Here is a 12,165-nt window from a genome sequence, read left to right as displayed (position 1 = left end):
TAGGATTGAAATACATGCAATCAGGAAAACATTCATCTGCCCCATCGAAAACTTCCCAACGCAAAGGCGATACAAGGAAAATCATGGGGCAAAGTTCTTTTATAAGGAGCTTGATGAGTCTACCAGGACTGGTTCAACAATCAAATTATAGATTACATCTAGGGTCTTTAGACAGAAAGGAGATATGAAGAGACACTTGGGAGTTTAATGAGTCTATCCATATTTCCATTAGGTAGACTTCTTATGTTCGGTGTGTTTTTATTCTTGTGATTTTAAGAGTTAATATCTAAATGATTCTAATGATTGAACCTACTTTTGGGTGGCCGTCCTTCCTATGACATCCATTGACATAGATTTGTCCCTTCAATTTAAGAATTTTGCATTGAAGGATATGTTGAATTTCTCCTCAAGTGTCAACTATCAGATCATAAGCATGTGAAGATTTTTGTCCATCACTTAATTGCATATTCATCCTTTAACTATTGAGTCTCATGCTATCATTTCAGACAATTAAGTGTTTTCTAATTCTAAATGTTTCAGTGACTGGTAATTTCGATGATAGGTGATCTACAATGGAATCAATGTTGTTTGTAAACCAAAAAAAATTAAAAAAATTAAATTGATGTGCATTCTCTGGTCATAAGTCTCACCCAATAGAGTAGTGGCCTACAGTGGTATTTAATTTTATCAGAATCCCCGAGCAAGTAGTGGAAGAGGACAATGCACTATGAGCAACTGACATGAAGTAACGTAAATATTTAAAGCATGGCCTATCGTAGTGTGAAGCTGCTTATAGAAATGAACTAAGGAAAGCTAAATGGTATGGCCCAAACCCTCCCTAAGTTTTGCACGGGAGCATGATGGCAATGGAGGCAGGATTGGATGAAGATGCGATGCAGCTGCCCCCAAATCCTCTACACCACCAACACCAACCCACGAGATGATATGTATTTTATTTTTTTTCCCTTTAAAACTTTTTTCCTATCTTTTGAATTGAAGTGATTTTATCATTTTTTCCTTTAAAACTTTTTTCCTAGCTTTTGAATTTTTGTCTTTGTTTTCTAAGGCATCCCTAATGCCAAAATGTGCAACACTATATTTCTTTGCAACACCCAAGGCAACGCAAGACTTTGTTGGAGCCTTATCATTTGTTACTAGATTGGCCAAAGAAGATTTGGCAAGCAAAGCACAACCAATCAACATTAAGGTTTTGCTCCATATTCGTAGGAAGAGGTTTGCCCCATTAGTTGCAGATAGAATATCCCACTCCATGTCAAAGTGAGCATAATCTGATCTGTTTTCCTGAGCATTGTTGTGTTTTGAAATGCCCACCAGCAAGGTTTCTGCAAAATTTATGCCGTTTCATTTCATTTATGATCTCTTTATTTGGACTTCATTTTTAAATTTTACTCACTTGCATGTTTGTAATGCAACTACTTTGATCTTGTTAATGCACTCTAATATCAGCTGATCTATGCTTATCTTTTTTATAATTTTTTCATTCATTTACAAATTTTAGGGCTTTTATTGTAACTTCAAAATTGTGTTGTTTTCATGTTTGCCATTTTTAACTTTTTGGTCTAATCTAGGGTTAGGCAAAACTGTTGAGCATCCTTTAAAACAAGATGCTCTTTATAGGTTCACATAAACTTATTGTCGGTATTTCCTCCTACAAGAGTATGCATCCAATATTTGAAGATTTTGTATTTAAAACATGGATGAATATTGAACATTCATCTTTTACAAGCATTGGAAACTTTTACAAAATTGCTATGGACAATGTTGCTGAAATTTACGCTTCTCATTTTATTTTAGTTCTTTCCAAGTTTATGAAAAGAACATTGAATCTCAGGATTTCTTTGGAGTTGTGGTTGTTGTCTATTTCAAGTAACAAAGGAGCAGTTCGAAAGCAGGGGAATGGAGGGGCGATTATGGATGCAGTCTAGGCAAAAATGTACAGGATTCGAACAAAGAAAGAAATAGAGTCACGAGAGGAGACAAGGTGCTAAATAAGGGCTTTGAAAGGACTAACTCAGGGGGTACTGGCTACATGGAAAGGTGCTAGCTGCAGCAGGAGGTGGGGCAACATTGCCAATGCTTGATAGCATGGTGTCTCCCTGGCAATCTCCAAATGTTTTTTATTACTAAGCTTTATTATTATTTATTATTTTCCCCTTTTCAAATAGATCTCTTTAAATTTAGAAATGAATTTCAAATTTTCACATTTAGTGGTATGTGCTTCTGTATTTGTGAATTGAATAGAGAAAATTCAACATCTTATATTTTAATATATAATTAATAATATATGTTTAATTTTAACTCAATTTCCAGGTCTTAGATTCAGTGAAAAAAAACAAAACTACATCGTATGAATAATGAAAGGAAAGATGGTGGTATTTTTTTGTTTGTTTATATTCTAACTATTGCTTTAAAAATGTCCATGAACTTGCATATTGACTCTTACATTTTATAGTTATAAATACACTAGATCATGAGAAAGTAGAGGCACCATGAGTAGACGGAATAAATTGATCTTGAACAGTGATATTCTTGTAAAAAAATTTAAAAGCATAACCAACCTGGATTAAGAATCTTGGTAGCATCGCCCAAAACATTTTGATTTCTGGCGACTCTTAAATAGTAGATGTTATAAACATGTTTGTTCTTTAGAGCAGCAAGCATAAATTTGATTTTAATTTAGGTTTTGTATTATGTTTAATTTAATCAATCTTTCTATTGTAATAAAATTAATTTACATATTTAATTAATAATATATAAAATTTAGGAAAAGATATTCTTGAAATTCTTATATTCTCATACATTAAAGTTGAATAAGTGCCTAGAGAAAGATATCTTTCGGCGAATTATATATATATTATTAAATTAAATATATATAGACTAGTTAGGATTCAACTGAAAAACTACACATTTGAATCCTTACAAAAATATCATATTTTCATATGATTTAATTTTGTTTCCAAAACGTTTTTCTTTTCTATATAGAAATCTCTTTACAGCCTAGTTACTAGAAACGCGACGGGAGACGTCCGTTTCGCGTTTTGACGGCCGAAACGGGTTTCCCGTTGCTGACGGCCGTTTCCAAGGGGTGATTTTTGTTTTTCCAGATTGCTGTTAAAATTTAAACAAAAATTTAGGCATTTTTATCTTTTCCTCAACTTGGAGGTGGAGTTAACATTAAGTTATAAATGCAAGCTGGAGTTTATAACTACCAATACTGAAGTTTACATTAGTTTATAATTTTTGTACGACCAGTTAACTATGACACATTCAACACATTTATTTTTGTCCTGGTGATTTGATTTTATTATATTCATTGTGAAAAGTGTTTTATATAAATTATTTTAAAATGAAAGAATGAAATTAAATATTTTTTTAACAATGTTTAAATTTTTAATTAGAGATATGTGTATTATAGTTTTTATTTTTAAAATTAATTTTGTTTTATTTTACAAATATATATATATATATATATATATATATATATATATATATATATATATATATATATATATATATATATATATATATACACATCTATACAATCCGTTTCTTATATGCAACCTTTTAAAATTCCGTTTCTCGTCACGTTGCCGTTGCGGTTGCGTTTCTCGTTTCTCGTTTCTGGTATCATAGCTTTACAGAGCCAGTGTTATGTAAATGTCTCTAAACAAAGACTCGTGAACAAGATCTGTAATTATTCTGAATTTTCCATTGAACTTTACAGGCAAAAGTTGAGTTATATAGAAGAGTGGAGGGCAAAAGGGTATTGTTGGTTCTCGACAATATCACAGAAGAATGTATAGAGGAAGTGGTGTACTATCTTAAGGCAGACATTGGAAAAACAGCTGGATCCTTTTGAGCGCTCGGAGTGGAGATGTTCTAGCAAAGTATTTCCAAATAGATAAGCAGTCATGCATGCACGTCCCAAGTCTTAAAGAGGAAGAGTCTATAACAATCTTGTTGGCAAGGGCGTTTCCAGTAGAGTCGACGTTAAGGGTAAAGGACACAGGTTTTGCTTCGAAGTGTGCAAAAAGATGTTTGTTCAAGGAGATCAGTTGTGACAATGTTCCTAGAGCTCCAACATTCCATCCGTTGGCCTTGAAAGCTTTTGGCGGTTACCTCTTTAGCAAATACGGTTCGAATTTGTCAAAATGGGCTGCTGAGATAGATGGGATGGTAGACAGAGCCCTTGATGGTTTGGATGAAGTGTTCGCTGTGCTGGGCAATGCTTTTGATGACATGCCTGCCAAATACCGCACCATATTCATCCTTCTCACTGTATATATGCTGCCCAATATGTCTCTCGACAAAGTCATTGAGTGGATGGCAATAAATTGCAACGAAAAAATCTCATTTATTGAAAAAGCAGTGAGTTGAATAATTCCTTCTAAACGCTTTCCGTTTGTGATTTAGTCATTTTAATTGAAAAATCATTGATTGCTTAATTTATATGTGGTTCCAGGTTCAGGATCTACGTAAGAAGGCATTTATTGAAGAATTTGAACCTGAAATTCGCATACATGATCTATATTTTGAGTTCGCTCAAAGCAAAGCAGATAAAATGGAGAAATGGCTGTGGTGGAAGGACGTCGGCCGATATGATCCACGTGGATTAATTTCAGAAGATAAAGAGGGGTTCGAATTAGCAAAGTTGGAGCAATGTATGTATGAAACGATCCAACCGGATTACGTTGGGAATCTTTTTGTGCTTTAGCTCGTAGATGTGCAGAATATTAGCAAGCTTGATTTGGGCCAAATGAACAAGCTCAGAAGTATCACAATACCCGATTGCAAAGTCCTGGAAGCACTTGACGGGATGGAAAAGTTGCGTGACCTGTCGTGGCTTCAGATAATACGGGTAAATCCAATGTTTAAGCTTCCCGATCTAAGCAGACTCAAAAGGTTGCAACACCTTGAGATCGACATTCCAGGCAGCCAGGTGCTCGATCAGCTGGGAGATCTTACCCATTGTCCTCGGCTCAGAGAGGTTTATATTGTTTGTCCATCTCTCTTGGAGTTCCCAAGGTTAAAGGGTATGAAGCATTTGGAGAAAGTGGAATTTCGTTTGTGTGATAAAGTCAAGGGGCCCCTCGACTGTACAGATTGTGTGAAGCTTCAAAGTATTGTCCTCAACCTTTGCTGCCAGATGGCTGCCTCGCCGCTCCTCAATGGATGTAAGAATCTATCCAAGCTCATTTTGTCAAAATGTGATGCAGTGACGGATTCTCCAGTTGTAGATGCGCCAAGTGCTTTAAAGACACTGGAGTTGTTCATTTCAGCAAAAGCTGCTTCGGTGCCTCGAAATTTAGAGTCCTTTTGCGAGCTGAAAAATCTTCAACTATGGAATATGAGGAAATTAATGAAGCTTCCGAGTTTCAAAAGACTATCAAATTTGACTGTCCTCGAACTTGTCAAGTGTGGTATAACGGAGCCTCCGGATCTTACAGGTTGTGACAGCTTAGAAGATGTTTATTTTTTCCAATTAGAAAATTTAGTGAGATTTCCAAGCTTCTCCTCAGTAAGGGAGTTGAAGAAATTAAGTTTATGTAACTGCACCAGTGTTCAAGATCCTCCCGATATCGAGGGATGCCACAAATTGCAGGTGTTTCATCTTCTGTACAATGATTATATGAAAGGACTTCCAGAGATGAATAAGTGCGCACAATTAGAGGAAATCCAAGTGAGTTGGCATTCTGCAGGTGAGGTCCAGTATCGGGGATTTAATCCCTACAGTTGTCCAGCCAATGACGATCTTGAATTTTGTCTGGAGCACTTTAAAGACGAGAAATTTGGGAAGATAGGTAATGTAAGCGTGCCAGAAGCATTGGAACAGTGGCAGTGGCTGAAGGGCAAGAGACTGCTGGTGAAACGGTATTTCCGTGGACTACAGCTATATTACAATCTCACAGCTCCCTATGAAGATGGACCGTCCAAGGATTGCCAAAAAAAAAATATTATTCTAGTAAAGATGAATGGCAAAGTGACGCTTTCCCCGACGATGGCCAAAGACTCTCAAGATCGTTGGTTGAAAAAAGTGGAAGAGTATTTTGCTGCATCTGCAATTGTCACCTCAAAAATAGTGAAAGGCAATTTTGCGGTGAAGAACATTGGGTTTGCAATTGTCACCTCAAAACAACTGGAAAGGTATTTTACTGTTGAGGACATTATGCCTACACTGGTCACCTCAAAAAAAGTGGAAGGGTATTTTGCTGCGAAGGACAGTGCGCCCGCAAATGTCACCTCAGGTAAGGTTTTAATACCAGCTTTATGTATATGAAAGGGATGATGGAGATTAATTTTATAATTTGAAATTTGAAATATATGATGTTGCGTTTCATAATCCATTGCTTTTTAAAGCTTCATATATAGAGAAAATTTGTGTTTATATTTATTTTATAATTTATATCTATTTAAATTATTTCATTCAGTTGTAAATTTAATTTTAATTTTTTAATTTAAAATTTATATTTATATTTTTATTAGGGGAAGAGCACCAGTAGTCGTCATAGCTAACTTCGTGCACCCACATATCCTAAATGGTACATCAGATTTTGATTTTTTTTTTTAGTTGTCTTCGTATGTGACTTAATTGCTCATAGCTATTTATCTAGCTTCTGGGTAGTAACGATGCACGCTGTGGAATCAGTTATGTGCACAAAGGTCAAAAAGTACACATTTTAGAGTGTCCCCTGATACCTAACTAAAGATGTTCTAGTAACTGTCAACTCAAAATCGCTAGTACTTGTTGACAAATATCCCAACAGTGGTGCACAAATGGGCCAATTATGAACAAAAAATTACAAAAAATGATCGGCTATTGGTACAAAACAAATTTATTAATGGTGTTTTCACTATGACAGCTATTGGGGGGTCAACATGACAATAAGGTGCGGTTATTGAAACTATGTTATCTATTGGTGCTCTTCCCCTAGTTGTTGTAAGTTGATTTAATATTTGTATTGGTTTGTACATTATGATGTTTTAAATAAAGGTATTTTTTCATAATTATGTTAAAGGGTTCTTATTAATGAAATTGGTGGGGTTAAGTCATTAATTTCTAGAAAGGAAGCCATTTGGATTCCTCCAAAGAAAAACTGAGTAAAACCTAATTTTGATGAGGCTTCAAGTGGTTCTTGAGGTGTTAGGGGCATGTTGTACTATAAAAAATGAGTCAGATATGTCATTGGTGTTGCATCCAAAAAAATTTAAAGAAGGCAATAACAACAATTTAGCAACTTTTGTCCTTATACTTGGCAATTCAACTATCCTAATGTGGAAATAGAAGGGAAATCAATGATAAGTGTTAATGTAGTTAAAAAAGGCAAATACTCTAATTTGAAAATCAAAAACATATTGTCAAATGTGACTTTTTTTTAATAATGTGGAAAAACATACAATAAATCAGATATATTGAGAGACAAATAACAAAGTTGTTTTCCTTGCTAATCTAGTAATAAACATAATTGAAAAAAATGATTAAGTCCAACTCCTTGACCCAAGATTCAATCGTTAAACAAACATTAAGGATTTAGCTAAAAGATAGCTAGCAACGACGACTTTTAGATAATCATAAATATGTTAGTATCAATTTGTACTTGTGCCAAGTGATCTTTCATTATGGTAATGTTATATTCACACACTAAGGATATCTAAATAATTCTGAACTTTCACTTTTATTTACCCTATTTCCAATGCATTTGGTTTCCTATTTTTCAAGTAATGAATACTCCCATCTATTTGATCTACAAACAAAGGTAAATTGGATTCCTTCATTTTATCAGTTAAAAAAGGATAAGAAGCAATTTCAAATTCAACAATTTGACTATTTTGTTTCCACTAGAATGGGTTCTTGATTCACAGATTACAAGTACAAGTTAAATTCTAATGTGGTGCCTATGTTTGTAGTCATTCTCATGGACCTTGGAGAGGATAAAGGTACCATAAAGAAGTTTTTTAAAAAAAATTAAAGAGAAAGTCTTAGGTGGCCTTGGTATTATCCTAAATGAGGCTATCATTGATGTTAGTATTTCTCCAAATAATGGAATTATATATGAGAAAAAATGCTATATGGGCAAAGTGAAAGCCCTTTATTGCCAAAAACAAGCCTTTTATTGCCAAAAACAACCCTTTAAAATAATTTAGTCATAGGTAAAAATACAGTAAAGGAGTGGCTTTGCTAAATAGTTATCGAGTCTAGGTCCACCAAATTGATGGAGTCTTTCAACTGGTTAACAAAGTCTTAATTTGAATTATACTATGAGTTTATTCTTTGGTTCTTTTTTTATGAGGAAGGGTAAGTGCAAGAAGTTGAGCCTACTTAGTGTGAAAGTTTTACACTTAGAAAAAAATGGCAAATCACGTGGAGTGCATGGGAAAAAAAACATGATCTTGTTATGGTTCAGGGTCCCAAGCCAAAATTTGAAATGGGTACCTATTTCGCATCGAGATCCTGAGCCTAAATCTAGGAAATGGGATCCCATTTCAAAAACTAAACTGGATCCCATTTTTTTTTTAATATTAAAAATAACATACATATACATGAAATATAATATTTAAGTATAAGTCACATTTACATTTTTTCTTTTTCCTTTCTTAGAGTGGTTTCAGATCTCTAGGAGTTATAATGCAAATTCTAGATTTTAGGGGATCTTATAAATTTTTAGAATTAGTCAAATTTCAATAATCAGTAGTTCAACATTTTCTAGCTCTTTTTATGTCAATATCTTTATCTTTCTTGAGCTCTAGACTAATCTCTCTCCATATCTATATTGGCAAGATGTTTGAAAGTGGTTTCAAATCTCTAGGAGTTATAATGCAAATTCTACATTTTAGATGATCTTATAAATGTTTAGACTTGGTCAAATTTTAGTAATTAGCAGGCTCCTATCAACATTTTCTATCTCTGTTTATCTTCCTTGAGCTCTAGAATCATCTCTTTCCATACAACTCTTCCTCTATCCCCTCTCTACCTCTATATCTCACTATTTTCTCTCTCTATCCTAAAATCTAGATGTATCTCTCTATCTCTCTCTATCACATTGCTAACTCTTTACTCTTTATCTCCTATCTCTCTACACACCTCCCCTCACTCCCTACTTACCTCTATTTCTCTAAATATATAACTCTCTCTCTCTCTCTACATATATTTATCACTCTCCCTACCAACTTATCTTTCTCTACACATATCTCTCTTCCAGTTGGGATCTCTCTCTCTCTCTCTCTCTCTCTCTCTCTCTCTCCAAATCTACCTCTCCACCCCTCTCTCCTGCCCTCTCTAATTTTATCTCCTCTCCATCTCCTCTCTAGACCTATCTTTACCTTTCTCTCACATCCTTAATTCTCTACTTTCTATCTCATCACTCTCTACAGATCCCCTCACTCTCTAGCTACCTATATTTTTCTACATATACCTATCACTCTCTCTTTACATACATTTCTCTCCATCCCTACCAACATCTCTCTCTGTCTCACTCATTCCCTCTCTACTTTTATCTCCCTTCTATCCCCTCTCTACCTCTCTATCTAACTCTGGACATCTCCCTTCTATCTCCTCTCTACCTCTCTATCTCACTTTGTCCCCTTTCTCTCAAAATCTAGAACTATGTATCTACCTCTTTCTCACATCCTTAACTGTCTACTCTATCTCCTCTCTCTGTACACACCTCCTCTCACTCCCTACCTACCTTCATTTCTCTATATATACGTCTCTAGCTCTCTCTTAATGTACCTTCTCTCTCTCTACCAACTTATCTTTCTCTACATATGTCATAATAGGTCCTACTAAGGGTTCTTATGCCATAATAGGTCCTATTATGTCATAATTGGTCCTATTATGTCATAATCCATCCTATTATGTCATAATCCATCCTATTACATGTCACAATAGGTCTTATTATGTCATAATCCATCCTATTACATGTCACTATAGGTCCTACTAAGAGGCACAATGTCATAATAGGTCCTCTTAAGGGGTCTTATGACATAATAGGACCTATTGACATAATAGGTCCTATTATGTCATAATAAGTCCTATTATGTCATAATTGGTCCTATGATGTCATAATCAGTTCTATTATGTCATAATACCCCTTAAAATGTCCTACTAAGGGGTATAATGTCATAATAGGTCCTCTTAAGGGATCTTATGACATAATAGGTCCTATTATGCTATAAAACCCCTTAAATGTCATAATAGGTCCTATTCTGACATAATACCCCTTAACAAGTCCTACTGAGGGGTAGGTCAAGTGCAAGGTAATGAGTCACAAATTCACAGAAGTCTGCGCGTTGGAATACACGCTCTTATAAATGGGGGCCCGTTTTCAAAAAATGGGGGCCCGTTTATGCTTCGGGCTCCCGAGCCAAAAGGTAACGAGGGCCCAAAGCAAAAATAAATGGGCCCCCATTTTGTTCTAAAACGGGGGCCCGCTTTTAAACAAAACAGGGGCCCGCTTTTAAACAAAACAGGGGCCTGTTTCTAAAAAATGGGGGCCTGTTTTTTAAAAATAGGCCCCCATTTCTAAATCGTATTTTTCCTTCTTTTTCCACAAGCCGCCCTTGTTTGAAAACGGGGGCCCATTTTGTGGAAGTTGATTCCAGAACCTGCCACTTGGCTCGATATTAGGCCCGGGATAGGCCTGGGATGACCACACTTGAGACATGGACCTACAAATTTAAATCTCCATGAATGAAAGCACAAATATGAACTTTTGAAATAGTTTACGTGCCTCTAATTAGAGAATTTTTATACGAAATTAAAACCCATTTCAGATTATATTGTCTAGATTCTAAATATGTAAATTTATTTAAAAATTTATTATTTTAACTATTTTCATTGAATTTATACTAAATCGGGTCCATAAATTTGAAATATTAACTAATTTTGTTAATTTAATAACTTTTTTATTTTAATGAATTTTGGAAAAAAAATTATATGTCATCAATCTACACAAAATTCTTTTGTATTTAAAAAAAAAATAAAAATGTTAAGTTTACATCAAATTATGTGGGTTGTACACGTCAAATTTTTAAAAAGATAATTACAGCCATTAAAAAATTAATTAAAAAAAATTATTAGAAAAAAAATATAGAAAAATATGCTCATCAATCTTCAGTGTTACAAACCATTTCCCAAAATGGTTTGAGAAAATAATTTTAATTGTGTCAAAAAGTATGGGTCGTACACATGCATGGTATGGTCCTGAAACAAGCATTTTTAAAACACAGTTTTCAGAAGTCCATTCAAAAAGTTATTTTTTATTATGTGGGTATTAAAATAAATTACATATTTGGAAAGTGCACTCATAGGGCTATCTTTTATATTACTAACTTTTTCCAAGATTCAATCTCAAAGTGTTTCAAAATTTAAGCTCAAATGAGACAAAATCTGAAAATCAGAGAAAACACTTCCACTTTTTGGCAAAAAAGTGGACTCATCTTCTTGCATTGACCCGATATAATGTCATAATAAGTTCTCTTAAGGGGTCTTATGACATAATAGGTCCTATTATGTCATGATAGGTTCTTTTATGTGATAATTGGTCTTACTATGTCATAATAGGTACTATTATGGCATAATACCCCTTAACAGGTCCTACTAAGGGGTATAATGTCATAATAGGTCTTCTTAAGGGGTCTTATGACATAATAGGACCTATTATGACATAATAAGTCCTATTATAAAATAATTCCTCTTAACAAGTCCTACTAAGGGGTATAATGTCATAATAGGTCCTCTTAAGGGGTCTAATAACATAATAGGACCTATTACGTCACAATAGGTCCTATTATGACGTAATACCCCTTAATAGGTCCTATGAAGGGGTATAATTCCATAATAGGTTCTCTTAAGGGGTCTTATGACATAATATGACCTATTATGACCTATTATGTCATAATAGGTCATATTGTGTCATAATAGGTCTCATTATGTCATAATTGGTCCTATTATGTCATAATCAGTTTTATTAAGGCATAATACCCCTAAATAGGTCCTACTAAGGGGTAAAATGTCATAATAGGTCTTCTTAAGGGGTCTTATGAGATAATAGGTCCTATTATGTGATAATTGATCCTATTATGTCATAATAGGTCATATTAATATGACATAATACGCCTTAACAAGTCTTACTAAAGGGTATAATG

The 12,165-nt window shown here is 34.3% G+C and overlaps 1 protein-coding gene across 2 annotated transcripts in view; it reads left to right on the top strand.

Annotated features, from left to right (window-relative positions):
- The window catches only part of LOC131059016 (uncharacterized), a 34,816-nt gene that overhangs the window by 17,520 nt on the left and 5,131 nt on the right, over positions 1 to 12,165 (top strand). For both annotated transcript variants that reach the window (XM_059209503.1, XM_059209502.1), the window contains exons 2-3: positions 3,746 to 4,389; positions 4,484 to 6,266. In XM_059209503.1, the coding sequence (XP_059065486.1) occupies positions 4,778 to 6,266 (1,489 nt within the window). In that variant the 5' untranslated portion in view covers positions 3,746 to 4,389; positions 4,484 to 4,777. The remainder of the gene's footprint in view (positions 1 to 3,745; positions 4,390 to 4,483; positions 6,267 to 12,165) is intronic.

The sequence above is a fragment of the Cryptomeria japonica genome, chromosome 8, assembly GCF_030272615.1.
Source record: "Cryptomeria japonica chromosome 8, Sugi_1.0, whole genome shotgun sequence".
Lineage (NCBI taxonomy): Eukaryota > Viridiplantae > Streptophyta > Pinopsida > Cupressales > Cupressaceae > Cryptomeria > Cryptomeria japonica.
This window is presented reverse-complemented; position numbering and strand designations above follow the sequence as displayed.